Raw genomic sequence first — 23761 nt, forward strand, 5'->3', positions numbered from 1 at the left:
GAAGGGGAAATTGTGTTTGACAAACCTACTGGAGTTTTTTAAGGGTGTAACTGGTAGAATAGATAAGGGAGAACCAGTGGATGTGGTGTATTTGGACTTTCAGAAGGCCTTTGATAAAGTCCCACATAAGAGGTTGGTATGCAAAATTAAAGCACATGTAATATACTGGCATGGATTAAAAATTGGTTAACAGACAGGAAACAGAGTAGGAATAAATGGGTCTTTTTTGAGGTGGCAGGCGGTGACTAGTGGGCTACCGCAGGGACCAATGCTTGGGCACCAGCTATTCACAATATATATCAGTGATTTGGATGAGGGAACCAAATGTAATATTTCCAAGTTTGTTGACGACATGAAACTAGGTGGGATTGTGAATTGTGAGGAGGATGCAAAGAGGCTTCAAGGCGATTTAGACAAGTTGAGTGAGAGGGCAAATACATGGCAGATGCAGTAGAACGTGGATAAATGTGAAGTTATCCGCTTCGGTAGGAAAAACAGAAAGGCAAAGTATTATTTAAATGGTGATAGATTGGGAAATGCTGATGTACAGAGGGACCTGGGTGTCCTTGTACACCAGTCACTGAAAGCAAACATGCAGGTGCAGCAAGCAGTTAGGAAGGCAAATGGTATGTTGGCCTACATTGCAAGAGGATTTGAGTACAGGAGCAAGGATGTCTTACTACAGTTGTACAGGGACTTGGTGAGACCACACTTGGAGTACTGTGTGCAGTTTTGGTCTCCTTACCTAAGAAAGGATATACTTGCCATGGAGGGAGTCCAGCAAAGGTTCACCAGACTGATTCCTGGGATGGCAGGACAGTCGTATGAGGAGCGATTGAGTCGACTAGGCCTGTATTCACTAGAGTTTAGAAGAATGAGAGAGGATCTCATTGAAACGTATAAAATTCTGACAGGGCTAGACAGACTGGATGCAGGGAGGATGTTTCCCCTGGCTAGGGGGGTCTAGAATGAGGGGTCACAGTCTCAGGATACGGGGTAGGACATTTAGGACTGAGATGAGGAGATATTTCTTCACTCAGAGGGTGGTGAACCTGTGGACTTTTCTACCACAGAAGGCTGTGGCGGTCAAGTCACTGAATATATTTAAGAAGGAGATAGATAGATTTCTAGATGCAAAAGGCATCAAGGGGTATGGAGAGAGAGCGGGAATATGGTGTTGAGATAGAGGATCAGCCATGACCATATTGAATGGCGGAGCAGGCTCGAAGGGTCGAATGGCCGACTCCTGCTCCTATTTTTTCTATGTTTCTATGTGCCATCTAGTGCAGATGCTGTATTTTGCATTCAAGCTGGCAAATGATAGTGGAGGTGAAAAGGATGGAATCATTTAAGAAACAATTGCATGCCTCAATGGGAGGGCTGTTGGATGATCTGTGATGGACTGAATGGCCTTTTTCAACAACAACTTGCATTTATATCGCACCTTTGACATGGTAAAACGTCCCAAGGTGTTTCACAGGTGCATTATCAGACAGCATTTGACACCGAGCCACGTAAAGAGGTATTAGGACAGGTGACCTAAAGCTTGCTCAAAGAGGTAGGTTTTAAGGAACGACTTAAAAGAGGAGAGAGAGGTAGAGAGGCAGAGAGGTTTAGGGAGGGAATTCCAGAGCTTAGACCCTAGTCAACTGAAGGCACCGCCGCCAATGATGGGGTGAAGTAAATCGGGGATGCATAATTGGCCAGAAGTGGAGGAGTGCAGAGATCTCGGAGGGTTGTCGAACTGGAGGAGGTTACAGAGGTAGGGATGGGTGAGGCCATGGAGAGATTTGAACACAAGAATGGGAATTTTAAAATTAAGGCATTGCCAGACCGGGAGCCAATTTTCACCCATATTTATCTTACATAGATACATACATACATAGAAGATAGGAGCAGGAGTAGGCCATTCGGCCCCTCGAGCCTGCTCCACCATACAATGAGATCATGGCTGATCATCTTGTGATCCTGTGGTAGAACACAGATAGATGCAGAGTAAAGCTCCCTCTGCCCCAAAACATCTCAGCCAATGCTCAGCACTTTTTACTTCACCAGTGTAGTGTTTTTCCATTACCCACACCAACCATTCTTAGGTCTTGTGAGTGACATTGTCATCAGTGGGATAGTAGTATTGGGATAGTGGTCATTTGTTAACAATAAAAGGTTTCACAAGTTTCTAGGTTGTCTAACAATTTTTGTTTTGCATCAGTTGGAATTCTGCTCAATGCTGTAAATAGGATTAAATGTTAGCACGATGAACTTTGCAATGAGATGAAGGTTAAAGCCCTTGTCAAAAACAATTCAGTTATGTGCATTAAAAAACATCTATTTATTGAACAAAAATGTCTTTTTTTGCCATCTTTAATTCCCCAAAGACCATTGCATGGCAGTCAAGAGTGAAGAAAGCAAAAAAGAAAGAAATAAATCCCTTCCTATATACAGCGCCTTTCATGACCTCAGGACGTTCCAAAGCACTTTACAGCGAATTAACTAACTTTGAAGTCTGGTCACTGTTGTAGTGTAGGAAACGAGGCAGCCAATTTGTGCACAGCAAGCTCCGACAAACAGCATTGTGACAATAGATACTGTGACTAGGCACCTTAAACTATAAAAAAGTGACCTACACTGACATGTCCATTGATTTTCTTTTCATTGTTATTTCCCTCCCCATGGTTAAATGCCAAATTTTGATTGCCATCTCTTCAATAATAGTCCAACTAAGATAGACAACTTGAGACAAAAGTTGATTTACTCTGCGTTTTACGCTCCTCAGCACCTCGGGCTGTTTTGCGACGATAAAAGTGCGATCTAAATGCAAGTTGTTGTTGTTGTTCTTGTCTTCACAGGCCCATCCTCACAGTTCCATAGCACAATGCCCGGATACACTGCCATCAGACTGACTTGGTGCATACTATTTTAATGTAATGTCTATTTTATCACTGATGCTATGTACACTCTGTAGACTAATTCATAACTTGTGCTTACATTGTGTCAAGTTTGATTCTTACTCAGTTTATCATTGATCTGATATCTGAAAGTGGTAGTGACTCTTTTGTGAAGTTTGTGGACACAGGAGCTCTAGCTGCACATTTTAAAGCAAGTTCCCACATGCCCTCCCTAATCAGCCATTTGTCACGGTGATGAAAGGCGGGTGGAAATGTTTGCTCAAAACCCTATGGAACACAAGAATAGTCACAATCCTAGTGATCACAACCTTGTCCACCAGTAATGTTGCTGGGGTCCGTGAATTGCTAGCCTGACCTCCAATTGTGTTGCCTGTCTGAGCAATAATTGTTTGCACTGCTAACATAAGAACATAAGAAGTAGGAGCAGGAGTAGGCCATACGGCCCCTCGGGCCTGCTCCGCCATTCAATAGGATCATGGCTGATCCGAACCTAGACTCACGTCCACTTCCCTGCCCTCTCCCCGTAACCCCTAATTCCCTTATCTGCTAGGAAAATGTCTATCTCCATTTTAAATTTATTTAATGTTGCAGCTTCCACAGCTCTCTGGGGTAGCAAATTCCATAGATTTACTACCCTCTGAGTGAAGAAGTTTCTCCTCATCTCAGTTTTGAAAGGGCAGCCCCTTATTCTAAGATTATGCCCCCTGGTTCTAGTCTCACCCATCAGTGGAAACATCCTCACCGCATCCACCCGATCAAGCCCCCTCACAATATTATATGTTTCGATAAGATCGCCTCTCATTCTTCTGAACTCCAATGAGTAGAGGCCCAACCTACTCAACCTTTCCTCATAAGTCAACTCCCTCATCTCCGGAATCAACCACAAATACTTGTACCTGTATGTCAGTGGACTCGGTCGATAAGATTCTGCGGATCTGAATGAGAGAAGGTGCTTCAGAAAACATGAGGATCTTCATTGCTTTCGAGACCTTTTGCGAACCTTTTGACATTTTACAGGAGCAGACAGTCTTATCTGTAAAACTGATGCTAAAGGTAAAAAAGACAAGTCCAGCTAGTGAGAAAGAAGTCTAGCGGCACTCAGTAGCCACACTGAGGGACTGTGCATGTTGCGCAATTGTTCATGTGCCGTTTTTAAAAACTTTTTCTTACCCACTCTTTTTTTCAGCATCATTTTCGCCTCTCCCTGTCAGATGACAAACGGGGACGTAGATTTTTAGAGCTGGTTTACACAGGGGCGGTGTTACAAGACGACTGGGTGCTCGCTGATGTGGGAATAACCTCCTGTTCAACAGTCAAATGCCTCCTCAAGGTAAAAGCTGAAAGAGCTGTGACAAGTGCTGCCCTTGTCGTCATGCTCTCACTACCCACTGAGGAAGAAGGTGCAGTCACACCAGTAGTAAGACTGAGCACCATAAGGTCTACAAGATCAAAAAACCAGTGTTTCTGTCTGGACAAAAGAAAGTCCACCCAACTACACCCACCCTCCACCCTCCCCCAACCGCACCCCTCCTCCTCCCCCCCCCACCCATCCTCCAACTCCCAGTCATATCATAGAATCATAGAAATTTACGGCAGAGAGAGAGGCCATTCGACCCATCATGTCTGTGCTGGCCGAAAAAAAGCTATCCAGTCTAATCCCACTTTCCAGCTCTTGGTCCGTAGCCCTGTAGGTTACGGCACTTCAAGTGCATATCCAAGTACTTTTTAAATGTGATGAGCATTTCTGTCTCTACCACCCTTTCAGGCAGTGAGTTCCAGACTCCCACCACCCTCTGGGTGAAAAAAGTTCTCCTCAACTCCTCTCTAATCCTTCTACCAATTACTTTAAATCTATTCCCCCTGGTTATTGGCCCCTCTACTAAGGGAAATAGGTCCTTCCTATCCACTCTATCTAGGCCCCTCATAATTTTATACACCTCAATTAGGTTTCCCCTCAGCCTCCTCTGTTCCAAAGGAAACAACCCCAGCCTATCCAATCTTTCCTCAGCAAAAATTCTCCTGTCCTGGTAACATCCTCGTAAATCTCCTCTGTACCCTCTCTAGTGCAATCACAGCCTTCCTGTAATGTGGTGACCAGAACTGTACGCAGTACTCTAGCTGTGGTGTAACTGGTGTTTTATACAGTTCAAGCATAACCTCCTTATATTCTATGCCTCGGCTAATAAAGGAAAGTATCCCATATGCCTTCTTAACCACCTTCATGGGCTTAATGACTTCATAGCTGCTGTTTCCCTATTTAGTTCTGTGAATGCTTATGACTGTGCAGTTCTCTTGATATATCGCAAAACATTTGTCAAATCTGACTGGAGTCAAGTCTAGTTTCTCCCAGTTTTTGCCTTGTTTTTGATTTTTTAAATTGTTTTTGCTTATATTAAGTTGCTGAATAAATTATTCTGTGGGTTGTCGTTCCAAGTTCTATGAATTGGTTGGTTTTAATCTACCAAATTGCTAGAAATATTAACCCCAGCATTCCATTCGGGACAAATCAATCCTGTGTTTGTCAGAATTGAAATATATTGGAATGAATATGTAAATGCAGGAAAAATTCAGTGTGAGCACCACTCTAAATATATATATTCTCCTGTTGAAAAATATATTGTCTGAACGAAATATAACTTTCCCCAATCTAGGAGGAGAACAAACCAGTTCTTTATGTCTTTAATGCCCTAACAAGGCAAACAGTTCCCATCGTGGAGAAACCTCAGTTCTTAACTGCAACTGCAGCTGAACTCAAGAGTTTGGTATCACTGAAATCTGGACTTCCTGTTAGTACTTTCCGCCTGAGCACTCGAGGGGGGACAAAACTGTACAATTGCAACAAAATGGATGACTACCATCTAGGCGCAGGTAAGAGTTGAACAAGATGAGGTTTAAATATATTGATACAAAAGCAAAATACTGCGGATGCTGGAAATCTGATGAATTGTAAATGGCAATGGCTGAATGATCGACAGCTGCCATGTGGGAGAGAGAAAAAAAATGGAAAAAAAAGATAGGGGCAGAGGTTATTGTCTGAAATTGTTGAACTCAATGTTGAGTCCAGAAGGCTGTAAAGTGCCTAATCGAAAGATGAAGTGCTGTTCCTCGAGCTTGCCATTTACACCTCATCCAGAGCCATCTTTTGTTTCTTAACTTGTCCCATTACCATCTCCTTTTGCCTCGCATCATCATCCCTTTTGTCTCTTAATCTCTCCTGCCTTCCATCCTATCACAGACCTTCCCTTTTGTTCTTTCCTCCCCTCCCCCCTTTCCCGGCTCCTACACTTGCTTAAAAACCTGTTCCATCTCTAGCTTTTTCCAGTTCTGACGAAGGGTCGTCACCTGAAACGTTAACTCCGTTTCTCTCTCCACAGATGCTGCCCTGGCCTGCTGAGTATTGCCAGCATTTTCTGTTTTTGTTGTAAATATATTGATTTTGGGCATCAAATGGAGGGGGGCAGGAAGTCATGAGGGTGATCAAATTGGTGGCATATGATCGAGAAGATTGAAAGAACTTGCATTTATACAGTGCCCTATAATGAACTCAAGGCATCCCAAAGCACTTTACAACCAATGGATGGCTTTTTGAAGTGATGAAACTATTGCTATATAGGCAGATGCAGCAGCCAATATGCATAGCCAGGGGTCACGCAAGCAGAAAATGAATGAATAATCGGATAACCTGTTTTTGGTTGAGGGAAGAATGTTGACCAAGCCACTGATCTTTTTCAAATAGTGAGCAGGAAGACAGGGCCTACCTGAAAAATGCAGCAATCCCTCAGTATTGCACTGAAGCCTCAGCCTAGATTACATGCTGAAGTAAATGATGGTGTGGAGATGCCGGTGTTGGACTGGGGTGGACAAATGTAAGAAATCACACAACACCAGGTTATAGTCCAACAGCCTTATTTGAAATCACAAGCTTTCGGAGCGCTGCTCCTTTGTCAGGTGAAGTGGAGAGATGCATAAAGACACAGCTTATATAGTCAGAGAATAATGTCAGATGTTTACAGGTAATCTTTCGAACTGCCATTTATCACACCTCAGCAGAGAGATAATCACAGCAATCAAAGGTGTAAATGGTGTCCAAACAGGTCAGTCAGGAAAACATTACATCAAAGAACAATGAGGTGGGGTCACAAGGGGTCAAATGTTGCAGAAGTAAATGAGGTACGGTAGCATAGTGGTTATGTTCCTGGACTAGTAATCCAGAGGTCTGCACTAATCCCACCACAGCAGCTGTGGAATTTAAATTCAGTTAATTAAATAAATTCGGAATAAAAAAACTAGTATCAGTAATGGTGACCATGAAACTACTGGATTGTTGTAAAAACCCATCTGGTTCACTAATGTCCTTTAGGTGAAGGAAATCTGCCGTCCTCACCTGGTCTGGCCTATATGTGACTTCAGAACCCATGGCAATGTGATTGACTCTTAACCGCCCCTCTGTGGTTTAAGACAGCAGCTCACCACCACCTTCTCAAGGGCAGTTAGGGGGTGGGCAATAAATGCCGGCCTTGCCAGCAACGCCCACATCCCATGAACAAATTTTAAAAAATCATAGTGCAGCTTGAACCCACAACCTTCTAACGCAGGAGAGAAGAATGCTACCAAGTTAGCACAAGGTTAGGATCTGACTTTTTAAAAAAAAAATTTAATATTGCAGCACTCATAGTCATAACACATCCCCCCGAGGCAGATTGTTGTTCCTCATTTGAGTTTTTTTTTAGCTGACTCCAGTTCCTGTATTTTGTGAAAAGGAATAGCTTAATGGTTCTGGTGCTGTTAACGTGGCGACATGCTGTTCTGCCTCACACATTTCCACCTCTGAGCCCTGCGGTGAATCAGTCTCATCGCCTGGATTTCAGTGAAACAGATTGGGAGTATGAATTTTTTTGCACAATGCCCACTTTAACTATGAAAATTGGCCAGCAGTAAAATGATAGATTTTGTCCTTCTGAGCTTAGTGTGACTGGAGAGTGATCTGAGCTTTCTAGCGCGAAATACCAGTCGTTGCCAATCTGTCAGTGTCAGTGGTGGTATCAGTGGAAGCAATTTAAATTCATTAATACAGAGTATCAAACAACATTAAATATTTAATTAAGTGTAAGTAGCATATTGCTATTAAAAACCTGATGATAACACTGGATATCAACTAAGAAACCTATACAGTGCTAGAGTGCTTCACTGCAGTGAAATTCTATTGAACCTCTCAGAAATCAACAACAAATTATTTAGATGACCAAAAGCTTGGGCAAAGAGGTAGGTTTTAAGGAGCATCTTAAAGGAGGAAAGAGAGGTAGCGAGGCGGAGAGTTTAGGCAGGGAATTCCAGAGCTTAGGGCCTGGGCAGCTGAAGGCACGGCCACCAATGGTTGAGCGATTATACTCGGGGATGCTCAAGAGGGCAGAATTTGAGAAGCACAGATATCTCGGGGGGGTTGTGGGGCTGAAGGAGATTACAGAGATAGGAAGGGGCAAGGCCATGGAGGGATTTGAAAACAAGGATGTGAATTTTGAAATCGAGGCGTTGCTTAACTGGGAGCCAATGTAGGTCAGTGAGCACAGGGGTGAACGGGACTTGGTGCAAGTTAGGACACGGGCAGCCGAGTTTTGGATGACTTCAAGTTTACATAGGGTAGAAAGCTAATTTCAGGGTCAAAAATTACACCAAGGTTGCAAACAATGTGTTTCAGCCTCAGACAGATGTTAGGGAGAGGGATGGAGTCGGTTGCTAGGGAACAGAGTTTGTGGCAGGGACCGAAAACAATGGCTTCGGTCTTCCCAATATTTAATTGGAGAAGATTTCTGCTCATCCAGAACTGGATGTCGGACAAGCAGTCTGACAATTTAGAGACCGTGGAGGGGTCAAGAGAAGTGGTGGTGAGGTAGAGCTGGGTGACGTCAGCATACATGTGGAAACTGGCTCTGTGTTTTCGGATGATGTCGCCAAGAGGCAGCATGTAGATGAGATATAGGAGGGGGCCAAGGATAGATCCTTGGGTGACACCAGAGGTAGCGATGCAGGAGTGGGAAGAGAATCCATTGCAGGTGATTTTCTGGCTACGATTAGATAGATAAGAATGGAACCAGGCGAGTGCAGTCCCACCCAGCTGGACGATGGTGGAGAGGCGTTGGAGGAGGATGGAGTGGTCAACTGTGTCAAAGGCTGCAAAGGAGGGATAGTTTACCTTTGTCACAGTCACAAAGGATGTAATTTGTGACTTTGATGAGAGCTGTTTCGGAACTGTGGCGGGGCGGAAACCTGATTAGAAGGATTCAAACATGGAGTTGTGGGAAAGATGGGCACGGATTTGGGAGGCGACAACACGTTCAAAGACTTTGGAAAGGAAAGGGAGGTTGGAGATGGGGCGGTAGTTTGCAAGGATGTCGGGGTCAAGGGTTGGTTTTTTGAGGAGTGGGGTGATGACGGCAGTGAGGGAGGGGGGACCGTACTTGAGGAAAGAGATCCGTTAACAATGTCAGCTAACATGGGAGCCAGAATAGGAAGTTGGGTGGTCAGCAGTTTGGTGGGAATGGGGTCGAGGGAGCAGGAAGTGGGTCTCATGGACAAGATGAGCGCGGAGAGGTCATGAGGAGAGATCGGAGAGAAACAGGAAAAAGATGTGAGTTCAGGGCTAGGGCATGGGGGAATCTAAGAGGAAACTTGGCCCAGTGGGCTAGGGGAAGGAAGGGAAGTGGCAGAGGCAGCTGAATGGATGGTCTCAGTCTTAGAGACAAAGAAGTTCATGAGCTCCTCACACTTGTTATCGGAGGTGAGGGTGGAGGAGACAGGGGAGAGGGGTTTAAGAAGACGGTTAGCAGTAGAGAATAGGAGCCGGGTTTATCTTTGCATTCCAGAATGATTCTGGAATAGTGAGCAATTTTGGCAGACGAGAGCAGGACCCAATAATGCTTTATGTGGTCCAGCCAGATCTGGCGGTGAATGGCCAAACCAGTTGTCCGCCATACCTGTTCAAGTCCCTTGGACTTAAAGGAGCGAAGATGAGGGCTGTGCCAGGGGGAATGGCCAGGGTGAGAGAGAGTAATTGTTTTAATAGGGACTAGGGCATCAAAGGTGGTGGTGAGGGTGTGGTTGAGCAGATCGGTAGCTCCAGAAATGTCATGGTGAATGGAGGGCCAAAGTCTGGACAGTTGGGATTTCGTAAGTGCAGTTGTAAGAGAGTTGGTAGAGAGTTTTTTCCAGGGGCGGACACAGAAGGAAGTAGGGCTGGATGGGGGGGGAAGGAGGATGTGGGTGGAGAGTGATAGGAGGAAGTGGTCAGAGATGGCCTTATCTGCAATTGACATGATGGGAGTAGCGAGACCACGAGAAATGGCAAGGTCGAGGGGGTGGCCATGAATATGGGTTGGGGAGTTTACATGGAGGGAGAGATTAAGGGAGGATAGGAGGCTGGTGAACTCAGAGGAGAGAGAGCAAGATGAATTGAGATGGAGTTTGAAATCACCGAGGATGAGAAGTCGTCCAGTGCAGAGGCTGAGGGAGGAGAGCAGTGAAGATATCTCAGTAATAAAAATTTTGAGTGGGCGGTAGAGAACAAGAATTTTAAATGAGAGGTGAGGGGGTGGAATAAGGTGAGATGCTTAAAGGAGGAGAAAGTGCCAGAGGAGTAGAGGGACAGACCAGGGTGTGATTTGGTGATGAGAGCCACACCGCCATCACAGCGGTCTGAGCGAGGCAAGCGGTGGAAGGTATAGCCAGGCGGGGAGGCTTCATTTAAGGGTAAGGTGTCATCGCCCCTCAACCAAGTTTCCGTCAGGGCCATGATATCGATGCAGTCATCCACGATAAGCTCATGGATGGCAAGGGCCTTGTTCGCAAGTGAAGGGACATTCTGGAGGGCGATGCGGAGAGGGTCGGTGATGGCTGCCCCACTGCCAGAGTCAACAGCAAATTAGTCACTACACAGCACCTTCATGTGAACGGGGCTTATGAGAGTGGCTCCACCATTGCCACCATTGTCAGTGATGCTGTGTTGTTTTAACTTTATCTTGGATGCCAATTGTTACTCTGGCAGGAAGCACTCTTCGCCTGGACATTTGGGATGGATGGAAAGAGTACCTGACAGGAAGTCTGCTGGAGCACAAGCATATCATCCAGCGCCATCTGTCGGAAGAGGAACATGCAGCAAAGTACGTCCATCATTACGGGTTACTTACTGTAAGTGAAGCTGGAGGAACGGATTTCTGAATCTTGTATAAAAATGATAGAAAAAATAAATAACTTGCCTTTATATCGTGTCTTTACCGCGCTCAGGACATCCCAAAGTGCTTTACATCCAATTAAGCATTTTTGAGGTGAGGCCACTGTGGTAATGCAGGGAAACGTGGCAGTCAACTTGCACACAGCAAGATCCCACAAACAGCAATTTTTCGATAATCTGCCGTTGATTAAGCAGAAGAAAGTCAACACAGGGTTACATTTTATGACCATAGCACCACTGCTAAGTGGAGGTAACACCACGGCAGGCATGCTAATGGTGTGCTAAAATAGCAGCCTACTTTAATTCCCCCATCAGCATAGTGCTAGGATAAGGTGCCATCATTAAAGCTGCTCTGTTTGTTTCTCAGTGCACTGCCCAGTGTGGAATTGAGCCGCACAGGCCCGGAAGATCAGTGGTTCGGTCCCCCAGTATGTGCTGGGTTTAGGTGGTCTCGGTCGGACTGACGTCAGGGATACTACGACTTGGCATCAGAACCCCTGGGCTATGGAAGGGAAATTTCATCCTGCTCTTCATCACCATAGAGTGATTCATGCCCTGGGATCTTTGACGTCCACCTGAGAGGGCAGACCGGGTCTCGGTTTAACATCTCATTCGAAAGACGGCACCCCAGCAGCGCAGCTCTCCCTCAGCATTGCGCTAACCCTAGATTTTTTGTGCTCCAAGTCTCTGGAGTGGGGCTTGACCCCAAAAAACCCTTCTGACTCCGAGGCAAGAGTGAGCCACACTCACTGTAAAATCTATTTCATGTTTTCAGGCTCCAGCAGCGAGTGGCTCTCCATATGGCTGCTTACTTTGGCCACATGGACCTTGCTTGCTGGCTGGCTGCTGAAGCAAGGTGTGCGAGCAGACGAGCCAGTTGGCATTCACCCGTATCGGGAGTGGTGCCACGAAACCGATCATCGAGTGCCCGGTCCATGCAGGCGCCGAGGCTGGACAGCTCCTGTTGCTGAAATTGTTGGTAAATAAAATGCCATGTGCCTGGAATGCAGGAATCCGCAGGGCCGTACCCCACTGAAGATCTGTGTACAGCATGGGCACAAAGGCTGTGTCTTGTACCTTATCACAAAAGTACGGTCTGTGGTTTCATTCCCGGGGCTGTCCTTCCCGGTCCGTATCTACATTAAGATAAAGCAATGGTTCTATAAGGTTCGAAGACGCGGGGCGGCCCAGGAAGGGTGACGGCCTACAAAACCCGACTTGGGGACCCCCGTTCTGGTGGACGGCTTCACCGAAATTAAAATGACTTCCAGGCCCCCAAGGTGAGAGGAGCGAGGAAGGACGGCTGCTGCGGTAGAAAGTCCACGTTGCCGACATTAACCCGTCAGGTGCCAATTGAGGGACAAAAACCGGCTCCCTCGGATTCCAAGCGGCAGGGCCGAGATTTGGCGGTTCTGAAGCTGCCGGCTGTGGAACGGAAACAGTGCAGTCAAAGAAAAGAGGCAGCGGGCACGGCCCCCAAAGCAAAGGACAACCTGGACCAGGATATGTGGAAAGTTAAAGTCCCCCTCCCGCCAATATGCAGGGACACCAAACCCACGGCCTCACTTTTTTCATTTGACGCCAAATGCCACAGGAAGTCTGACGTCATCACTGCAATCACTTTCTGAACACAACGGAAGAACAGCAAGAGAGAATGCCATTTACTGCTTGGCACGGGCAAGGTTGTGTAGTTTTAATCTCATTTTAACCTAATTTGTGTTTGTTGCATGCTCTTACTATCTTCTTCTTACTGACATGAATCTTGTCATTCATGTGGAAATGACTTATGAAGTAATACTGGGCGGCCTGCTGGTGTCGCTGTCCAGGGAGAGTATAAATACTCGGGCACGGGCCCAGCTTGCTCAGGACATTCTTTAACAGGAACTAGTGAAGGGCACAACTAGATCTCCATGTTGAAAAACAGTTGGTTAAAGCCTTGTTTAATACTCAGGCCAAGTGCCTAGTAGTTTTCTTACGTCACTTACTGTCTCACTTCCATCATTAAAAAAGAAAGATTTGCATTTATATAGCGCCTTTCACAACCTCAAGGTGTCCCAAAGCGCTTTGCAGCCAATGAAGTACTTTTGAAGTGCAGTCACTGTTGTAATATAGGAAATGTGGCAGCCAATTTGTGCACAGCAAGCTCCCACAAACAGCAATGTGAAAATGACCAGGTAATCTGTTTTAGTTATGTTGATTGAGAGAAAAATATTGGCCAGGACACCGGGGATAACTCCCCTGCTCGTCTTCGAAATAGTACCACGTGATCTTTTACGTCCATTTGAGAGGGCAGATTGTTTAACGTCTCATCCAAAAGATGGCACCTCCAACAGTGCAGCGCTCCCTCAGTATTGTACTGGAGAGGATTGTCAGCCTAGATTTTTGTGCTCAAGTGTCTGGAGTGGGACTTGAAACCCACAACCTTTAGGACCCAGAGGCGAGAGTGGGACTTGAACCCACAACCTTTAGGACCCAGAGGTGAGAGTGGGACTTGAACCCACAACCTTTAGGACCCAGAGGCGAGAGTGGGACTTGAACCCACAACCTTTCGGACCCAGAGGTGAGAGTGGGACTTGAGACCCACAACCTTTCGGACCCAGAGGTGAGAGTGGGACTTGAGACCCACAACCTTTCGGACCCAGAGGTGAGAGTGGGACTTGAGACCCACAACCTTTAGGACCCAGAGGTGAGAGTGGGACTTGAACCCACAACCTTTCGGACCCAGAGGTGAGAGTGGGACTTGAGACCCACAACCTTTCGGACCCAGAGGTGAGAGTGGGACTTGAGACCCACAACCTTTCGGACCCAGAGGTGAGAGTGGGACTTGTACCCACAAACTTTAGGATCACTAGAGGTGAGAGTGGGACTTGAACCCACAACCTTTAGGACCCAGAGGTGAGAGTGGGACTTGAACCCACAACCTTTAGGACCCAGAGGTGAGAGTGGGACTTGAACCCACAACCTTTAGGATCACTAGAGGTGAGAGTGGGACTTGAACCCACAACCTTTAGGACCCAGAGGTGAGAGTGGGACTTGAACCCACAACCTTTCGGACCCAGAGGCGAGAGTGGGACTTGAACCTACAACCTTTAGGACCCAGAGGTGAGAGTGGGACTTGAACCCACAACCTTTAGGATCACTAGAGGTGAGAGTGCTACCCACTGAGCCCAGAACTACTTCCTGCACTTCTTTGAACAGTGCCATGGGATCTTTAACGCTCACCGGAGCAGGCCAACTGGGCCTTGATGGGCATCAGCTCTGACTTTGCAGCATTGCTTCAGTACTGCTTTGGAGTGTGAGCCTGGATTATGTGCTCACAACCTTTTGATTTCGAGGCGACAGCGCAACAAACTGAGTCCAGCTGAGACGAAGGTTGCGCTGTATTACTGATTTCCATTTATTTTGCATGTGACACAGATCACTTTCACAATAGCTTTGGAAATGCAAAACCAGTAAAATGAAGGATGTCACTGGGGGGGAACCTAAACCATTAAACCTAATGGGCTGTGTGTATTTCACTGTCGCTCATGGAATGGTTAGTAGAAGCTGCAGTCAACTGCTTACGCCTATCGAAAAGGAAACTTCAAGCTGCAAACAACTATGGCCTCTTCAATGCACAGAACACAGTGAAAATAACTCATCTTTGGCACTCATTTATTTTTATTGTTACACCGTCTGCATAGGCAAAAATAGTTTCTGACTGGATGGCCTCGATATTTAACGCTCCCCTCCCCCCCACCCTATGACAGGCAGGAGAGGGTTGGTGGGGGGTTAAAAAGTGAAATGTGTGGAATGCGACCCCGACCTGCCGGGCACGCCCCAATGGCGGCGGATATCGGGGCGTCTGAGTGTTCTGCCTGATTTGAAGTTAACTGTTGGGAAACCCGGCAGTGAAAAGAAGGCGGGAGCTTTCGGCTCCACAGGGTAAGGGGCTGTTTCAGCACACCTCGTGGGCCAGAAGAAGTAGGAGTGCTTCCCCCGGCCCCTCAACGAATCCTTCGGCCTCCATCAGCCTCGATCACCAACCTCCCCCCAGCACTTCCATTCGCAGGCCTGTCCCCCCTTCTGATTGACAATCTTCCTCTGATTAACGATCTTTCCCCGATTGACGATCTTTCCCCGATTGACGATCTTCCCCCGATTGACGATCTTTCCCCAATTGACAATCTTCCTCCGATTGACGATCTCCCTCCGATTAACGATCTTCCCCCGATTGACGATCTTGCCCCAATTGACGATCTTCGTCCGATTGACAATCTTTCCCCTGATTGACAATCTTCCCCCGATTGACGATCTTTCCCCCGATTGACGATCTTTCCCCCGATTGACGATCTTTCCCCCGATTGACGATCTTCGCCCGATTGACGATCTTCGTCCAATTGACGATCTTTCCCCCGATTGACGATCTTTCCCCCGATTGACGATCTTTCCCCGATTGACGATCTTCCTCCGATTGATGATCTTTCCCCGATTGACGATCTTCCTCTGATTGACGATCTTCCCCCGATTGAAGATCTTCCTCCGATTGACGATCTTCCTCCGATTGACGTTCTTCCAACAATTGACGATCTTTTCCCCGATTGACAATCTTCCCCCGATTGACAATCTTTCCCCCGATTGACGATCTTCCTCCGATTGACAATCGTCCCCCGATTGAAGATCTTCCCCGATTGACGATCTTCCCCCGATTGACGATCTTTCCCCCGATTGACGATCTTCCCCCGATTGACGATCGTCCCCCGATTGACGATCTTCCCCCGATTGACGATCTTTCCCCCGATTGACGATCTTCCCCCGATTGACGATCTTTCCTCCGATTGACGATCTTCCCCCAATTGACGATCTTTCCCCCGATTGACGATCTTTCCCCCGATTGACGATCTTCCCCTGATTGACGATCTTCCCCGATTGACGATCTTCCCCCGATTGACGATCTTCCCCCGATTGACGATCTTCCCCCGATTGACGATCTTCCCCCGATTGACGATCTTCCTCCGATTGACGATCTTCCCCCGATTGACGATCTTCCTCCGATTGACGATCTTCGTCCGATTGATGATCTTCCTCCGATTGACGATCTTCCCCGATTGACGATCTTCCCCCGATTGACGATCTTCCCCCGATTGACGATCTTCCTCCGATTGACGATCTTCGTCCGATTGATGATCTTCCTCCGATTGACGATCTTCCCCGATTGACGATCTTCCCCCGATTGACGATCTTCCCCCGATTGACGATCTTCCCCGATTGACGATCTTCCCCGATTGACGATCTTCCCCCGATTGACGATCTTCCCCCGATTGACGATCTTCCCTCTGATTGATGATCTTCCTCCGATTGCCGATCCTTCCCTCCGATTGCCGATCCTTCCCTCCGATTGCCGATCAAAATATTTTATAAATCAGGATTTCCCTGATGATTTAAACAGAAGAATTTTCTCTGGGGAAAGAAAAAGTAATAAATTTGAAATGCCCTGATGTCTTAGGAATTTGGTTTCAGACAGCAATGGGCAGTCAGGATATTGTGATCCTGTGACAAGGTGCTGCTCAAACTCTCCATACTGTCATCACTGGCTGCTTCGATTAATTAAACGGCCACATCGCCTCTCTTGATGAAATTAATGACTTTTTTTTGTATTAAATTGGAGTTGACGGGACTCTGGAATCTACCTTTATTGATTTCCCCCCAGGAGGGAAGGTAAAATTAATTCAGCCTGCATGGCTCCCGAGTGAGGGTGTAAGCGACAGAGCAAGCCAGATAGCCCTTATGGTGTCAGGCATGCCTCAGTGGAAACACTCTCGCCTCTGAGTCAGAAGGTTCAAGTTCTACTCAAGAGACTTGAGCACATAATCCAGGCTGACACTTCAGTGCAACATGGAGGGTGTGCTTCACTGTCGGAGGTGCTATCTTTTAGATGAGGCGTTAAACTGAGGTCCCGTCTGCCCTCTCAGGTGGACATAAAAGATCCCACCGCACTATCTGTCCATGATCACATTGCTGTTGGTGGGAGCTTGCTGTGAGCAAATTGGCTGCCGTGTTTCCTACATTGCAACAGTGACTACACTTCAAAAAGTACTTCATTTGACCACGCTCAGTCAGCTCCGATGGACGGGTCACATTGTCCGCATGCCCGATACGAGACTCCCAAAACAAGCGCTCTACTTGGAGTTCCGGCACGGCAAGAGAGCCTCAGGTGGGCAGAGGAAACGCTTCAAGGACACCCTCAAAGCCTCCGACCCACCGACACTTGGGAATCCCTGGCCCAAGACCGCACAAAGTGGAGGAGAAGCATCCGGGAAGGTGCCGGACACCTCGAGTCTCTTCGCCGGGAGCAAGCGGAAGCCAAACGCAGGCAGCGCAAGGAGTGCACGTCAACCCAAGCACCCCACCCACCCACCCGCCCCCTTCAACCACCGTCTGCCCCACCAGTGACAGAGACTGTAGGTCCTGCATTGGACTCATCAGTCACCTGCGAACTCATTTTTAATGTGGAAGCAAGTCATTCTCGGTTCCCAAGGGACTGCCGAAGAGAAGAGACACTTAAAAAAGTACTTCATTGGCTGTAAAGCGCTTTGGGATGTCCTTAGCTTGTGAAAGGTGCTACATAAATGCAAGTTCTACCCTTTATGTGCTTGAAGAACTAAACTGGCTTGTGTTTCATTTTCAGCGCATTTAGCGAGAAGCCTTGGCTGCAGCAGCTCACGATGGCAAGAAATCTGGCCAGAAGGACCGTCCAGAAGTCCATCTACTGACGGTGGCAGCCCCATTCTGTGCTTTTATCAATGCAAATGATAATAGATGTGTTAATTTATGTGATTGGATCCTTCTGGGGCAGGGGGAGAGGGGATTTTCTCTCAGCATATTCGTTGCGTGTGTAAAACTGGATGCAGCCCTCCACTTCTTAACTCCAATTTTTTTCAACTGAAGCTTGTGGCCACGAGGGCGTTGGGCATCACTGCTGAGCAATGAGGCATTTAAAAAAAAAACATATTAGCACCCAGCATCAGCACTGAACAGCTGCACTTCCACCCCGCCCGCCCCACCCCACCCCGACCACCTTCGTGTTAGGCAAACTATGGGTTGGGTGCAAGCTCGCTCGGCAATTCTCAAATCAGATGTAGATGACAACACGAGCTCCATTGCACCGGCCCCCCCATACCCCGCACCTCACCCTTGTGCCCCAATGAATTGGTTTTAAAATAAAAACCTGAAATGCTGGAAATGTTCAGCAGGTCAGGCAGCATCTGTGGAAAGAGAAAGAGAGTTAACGTTTCAGGTCGATCACCTTGTGTTAGAACTGGAAAATGTTAGCGATGTCACAGATTTTAAGCAAGTGTAGGGGCAGGGAAAGGGGGGAGGGGAGGAAAGAACAAAAGGGAAGGTCTGTGATAGGGTGGAAGGCAGGAGAGATTAAATGACAAAAGGGTGCAAGGTGAAAGGAGATGGTAACAGGACATGTAAAGAAACAAAAGATGGGTCTAGAGGAGGTGTAAATGGGAACAGCAGAATCATCAGCAACAGCTCATGTCCGAAAAATAGGGGCCGAGGTCTGAAATTGTTGAACTCAGTGTTGAGTCCAGCAGGTTGTAAAGTGCCCAATCGAAAGACGAGGTGCTGTTCCTCGAGCTTATGTTGAGCTTCATTGGAACAGTGTAGGAGGCCGAGGACAGAGCGGTCAGAGTGGGAGTGGGGTGGAGAATTAAAATGACAGGCGAATTGATTTTAAGATTCTTGTCCTCACTTTCAAATCCCTCCAGAACCTCACCCTATGCTTGAGGCATGACATGTGGACATGTGGTAAGTGTAGCATGCTTGGGAGGACCTATGGTTCCCAAAGCTCTCCACCACTGGGGTTTACCTCATGTCATGTTTGAATCGATTGCTATAATCACTTGCCTGGATGAGTGCAGCTCCAACAGCACTCAAGAAGCTCGACACCATCCAGGACAAAGCAGCCCACTTGATTGGCACCCCATCCACCACCTTAAACATTCACTCCCTCCACCACCGGCGTACCGTGGCTGCAGTGTGTACCATCTACAAGATGCATTGCAGCAACTCGCCAAGGCTTCTTCGGCAGCACCTCCCAAACCCGCGAACTCTTCCACCTAGAAGGACAAGGGCAGCAGGCGCATGGGAACACCACCACCTCCAAGTTCCCTTCCAAGTCACACACCATCCTGACTTGGAAGTATATCGCCATTCCTTCATCGTCGCTGGGTCAAAATCCTGGAACTCCCAACCTAACAGCACTGTGGGAGCACCTTCACCACGCGGACTGCAGCGGTTCAAGAAGGCGGCTCATCACCACCTTCTCAAGGGCAACTAGGGATGGGCAATAAATGCTGGCTTTGCCAGCGACGCCCACATCCCATAAAAATGAATTAAAAAAATTAGTCAACAACTCCATTATCCTTGTATCACGTGACTACTGGGATGGTAGAAGGTGAATTAAATGGACCTTGGTCTTTTTCTGGTCCAGGAATTCCAATGTTCCTACCTCAGTGAGCTCCTCCATCCGTACATAACTGCACATACCATCCACTCCTCCGACACCGGTCTGCTCCTTATCAACCCATCTCTCTACTCCACCCATCAGCTGCCACTCTTTTAGCTGTTACATTCCTGCCCTCTGGGACTACCTCCCCGAATCCCTTGACATTGCCCCCTTCCTCCTTGTTTACAAAACTTCCGAAAGACTCTGCCCTTTGACTGGGATTTCAGCCACACCCCACCTCCTTTTTCCTGTTTTTTTTCTCTTTCTCCCTCTCGCTCCGCTTCCACCTTTCTCCTCCGCTCTCTAAAGCAGTTTGAGGAGTCTTTCTGTAGTGAGAAGTGGTATTGAAATCTCAATTATGGGCAGTTTTGGACTATGCACTTGTACCTACTACTTGGATTGATACTACCCCAAGCTCACTCTGCAGAGGAACAAGTCTGAATCACAGAGATGAAAGTTTTCAATCCACTGACTCACTCAATTCCATAAACAGTTATTATCTAAACTAGAAATAAATTGTTCCACAGTAGCTTTGTAAAGATCTTACGGTGATCTCTTGCAACGTCAGTTATTAAATATCAGAGGATAAAAATCAAATCAGACATGTTGACACTAAATGGCCTCTGGCAATAAATCTACTTTTTCAATGAAATATACCAAATATATCACTCAGGCGAAAGCATGATTGTAGACAAGCAAGCTCATAATATGTACTATCTATTGTAAAAATCTGGTGTATAAATTGTGTCTGAATATAAGTTACGCAGCCAATATTCATGCAGCTGGTATCGACCCACTGTTCAGGTGGACGGAATCGTGGGATGCATGCAACATAAAGAATCAACACCTCATCACTGAGCCAACAGCAGAGGTCCCTGGCTCCGACCTCCCTCGAAGACAGTGGACGGCGCTCGACCCAATCCGCACAGGGCACGGACAATGCATCCACCTGCTCCACAAGTGGAAGATGAGGGACGGCCCGAAGTGCGACTGTGGCCATGAGTCCCAGACCGTGGAACACATCACATCAACCTGCCCACTGAGATCTGTGGCGGGAGGCCCCTCGTTTCACCACTCGGCATCTCAGTAGCCCATCGAATGGATAGGCAAACTAGACATCCCATTATAAGCTTTTCCCATCATACATAGAATCATAGATTGGTTACAGCACAGAAGAAGGCCATTTGGCATGTTGAGCCCATGCCGACTCTCAGCTAGTCCCACTCCCCTGCCCTGAAATTGTTTTTCCTTCAGATACTTATCCAACTCACTTTTGAAAGATAACATTGAATCTGCCCCCAGCACCCTTTCAGGCAGCGCATTCCAGATCTTAACCACTTGCTGTGTAAAAAAGTTTTTTCTTACATCGCCTTTGGTTCTTTTGCCAATCACTTTAAATCTGTGTCCTCTGGTTCTCGACCCTTCTGCCAATGGGAACAGTTTCTCTCTATCTACCCTGTCCAGACCCTTCATGATTTTGAACACCTCTATCAAATCTCCTCTCAATCTTCTCTGCTCTAAGGAGAACAATCCCATCTTCTCCAGTCTCTCAACATAACTGAAATCCCTCATTCCTGGAATCAGTCTTGTAAATCTTTTCTGCACCCTCTCTAAGGCCTTCACATCCTTCTTAAAGTGTGGTGCCCAGAATTGGACACAGTACTCCAGTTGGGACCGAACCATAAGAAACAACAACAGTTACGCTTCCACTTTTAGAATTGTGGTTTCAAAAATCAGATGAATTGTATAAGTTATCCAGCCCTGTACATAAAGGGCATTAACGCTACTGGGAAACCCACTTATTGCAACCACTTGGGATAACCTTGCAAATTGCGATAAAATGGGAATGACTATAAAGCGGGAAGCAACCAACACAACAGAAATCAAGGCTGGTCTGGTGCAAAGAACCTTTATTTGCCCACATTTCGTACAACATCTTAGAACAAGGGTGCTACAGTACAACATCTTAAAATAATAAAGAATAAAAGCTCATACCTTGTGAGTTATTTTTTATGCAGCAAAGAATTATATACAACATCTTAAAAGGTGAGTACAGTATAACATTAAAACTTAAAGAAAAATGTTCATGTCTTGTGAACTGCGAAATAGTCTGTGATTTTATTTTGGTGGAGATTAGAATTTGTCAGCCTCTGCACTTATGTCCGAAATGTCTAAACATGATCTTGAAAAGAAACTTATGAAATTATGGAATCTGTTTACAAACTGTGAAGAAACAGATGGGTGGTGTTAAATGGTTTATTATTAAATGTGTTTAAGTGCACTGAAAGTGTAGTCTGGATTTGAATTCTATACAATTGTGTAGCACAGTGTAGTTAGGTATTAACACCACAATAAACTTCCTGGAGTATCTCCTGCCTTTTCATAGAGTCAACAACAACAATAACTCGTATTCATCTAGCGCCTTTAACGTAGTAAAACGTCCCAAGGCGCTTCACAGGAGCATTAGAAAACAAAATTTGACACCGAGCCACATAAGGAGACATTAGGGTAGATGACCAATAGCTTGGTCAAAGAGGTCGATTTTAAGGAGCGTCTTAAAGGAGGGGGGAGAGGTAGAGAGATGGAGAGATTTAGGGAGGGCATTCCAGAGTTTAGGGCCTTGGCAGCTAAAGGCACAGCTGCCAATGGTTGAGTGATTAAAATCGGGATGCTCAAGAGGCCAGAATTGGAGAGGCACAGAGACCTTGGACTGTTTTCACCGACAGTCATTCATTTTTGTTTCATTATTATTTCTTCTCAGGGCGTGGGCAAAACTGGTAAATTAGTATTTATTGCCCATCCCTAGTTACCCTGTAGGCAGTAAGAGTCAACCACACAGTGTGGGACTGGAGTTATATATAGGCCAGACCTGATGGTGGTCCCTTCCCTGAAGAACACTAGACAACCTAGTTGGTCTTATATGACAATCCAACAGATTTCAGGGTCATTTTTCTGGTACCAGCCCACAAATGACCAGATTCATTGAATTTACTTTCACAACTAGCCTTGGATCTCTGTGTTGCTCGTTCAGTATCGTAATCTGCAGATGGTGCCTGTCATGGGAAGAACAAGATGGGGAAAAAAGGAAATATTTACAGAGGGAGTCTCACCTGAAAAATAAAAAGCACAGTAGCATGTCTGGCCTTGTGATGCAACACACTATGCCGCACTAATAGCTGCTAATGTGAATGTTTAGTTCGTTGCACATATCTGTGAAACTATAAAGAATGGAGAAAATCAGCAAAACAATGAACCTTTCTAACACCTTTCTTTGTCTTTAGGGCAAATGGTTCCGCAACAATTGTGAAGCAAATACAACGGTTTAAAAAGCCCTGTGGGTGACAGCTCACGGACCAATGAAGTGACCTTTCATTTCACCTTCTAATGAGGCTAATTAATTTAAGGACTGGACAGTTAATCAAATAAAAGACAATTTATATTCAAATCCTAAACTTGAAAATTAAACTTTTCCCTGCAACTAACCTCCAATTTATTTTAAGCGTTTACCATTTCCAAAGGATATTATGAATAAAATATGTCCTGTAAGAAAAGAAAAGAACTTGCATTTATATTGCTGTTCGTCCTTCGATATCAAAGAAGACAGCCAGAATGTCATCTCATTTTTTGCAGTGTTCTTAGATGACAGATGAGACCTATTTTTGCTTGGAATGGGTGTCCATAGATTGAACAGTGGATCCCGGATACACCAGGTTGGGAATCTTGGTTTTCAGTCGAGACTTCCTCAGCTGGTGTTTACATTCAATTCAATTCAATTCAATTCAAATCGCTTTATTGGCATGACAAGTTACATCTTATGTTGCCAAAGCATCGGAAAACATTCATGTTTGTTCACAAAAATACAGATCTATCCATACAGTGTATAAACAGATATATCCCTGAGTGTATAAATATACTTTCATATAATTTATATATACTCTTATCTTATCTTTAGTGGTTGTCCCTCTGTTTATGGCAAGCTGTAACATAGTGTGCCGCTAGTGTTATGCAACTTCTCTCTTCCCCTAGTAGGTATGGGAGTTTTTGGTCGTCATTCAATTTTCTGAATTCCGGGCATATTTTTGTAAATTTTGGGTAGAAATTCTCCCTTATGCCCTGATATTTTCTACAAGCTGT

At 46.1% G+C, this 23761-nt stretch overlaps 1 protein-coding gene across 1 annotated transcript; it reads left to right on the top strand.

The window, feature by feature from the left end:
• The first annotated feature begins 2388 nt into the window (after nt 1-2388).
• Nucleotides 2389-23236, top strand: LOC147115524 (protein ANKUB1-like). The gene is given in 10 exon segments (XM_085989600.1): nt 2389-3959; nt 4093-4236; nt 5558-5774; nt 10945-11059; nt 11906-11957; nt 11959-12050; nt 12052-12113; nt 12116-12326; nt 12729-12812; nt 17798-23236. Coding segments are annotated over 10 exon segments (1176 nt in total). The 5' UTR covers nt 2389-3845; the 3' UTR covers nt 17883-23236.
• Nucleotides 23237-23761: the final 525 nt, after the last annotated feature.

Source organism: Somniosus microcephalus, chromosome 6 (assembly GCF_052327205.1).
Source record: "Somniosus microcephalus isolate GS21.2 chromosome 6, FLI_Smic_1.0, whole genome shotgun sequence".
Lineage (NCBI taxonomy): Eukaryota > Metazoa > Chordata > Chondrichthyes > Squaliformes > Somniosidae > Somniosus > Somniosus microcephalus.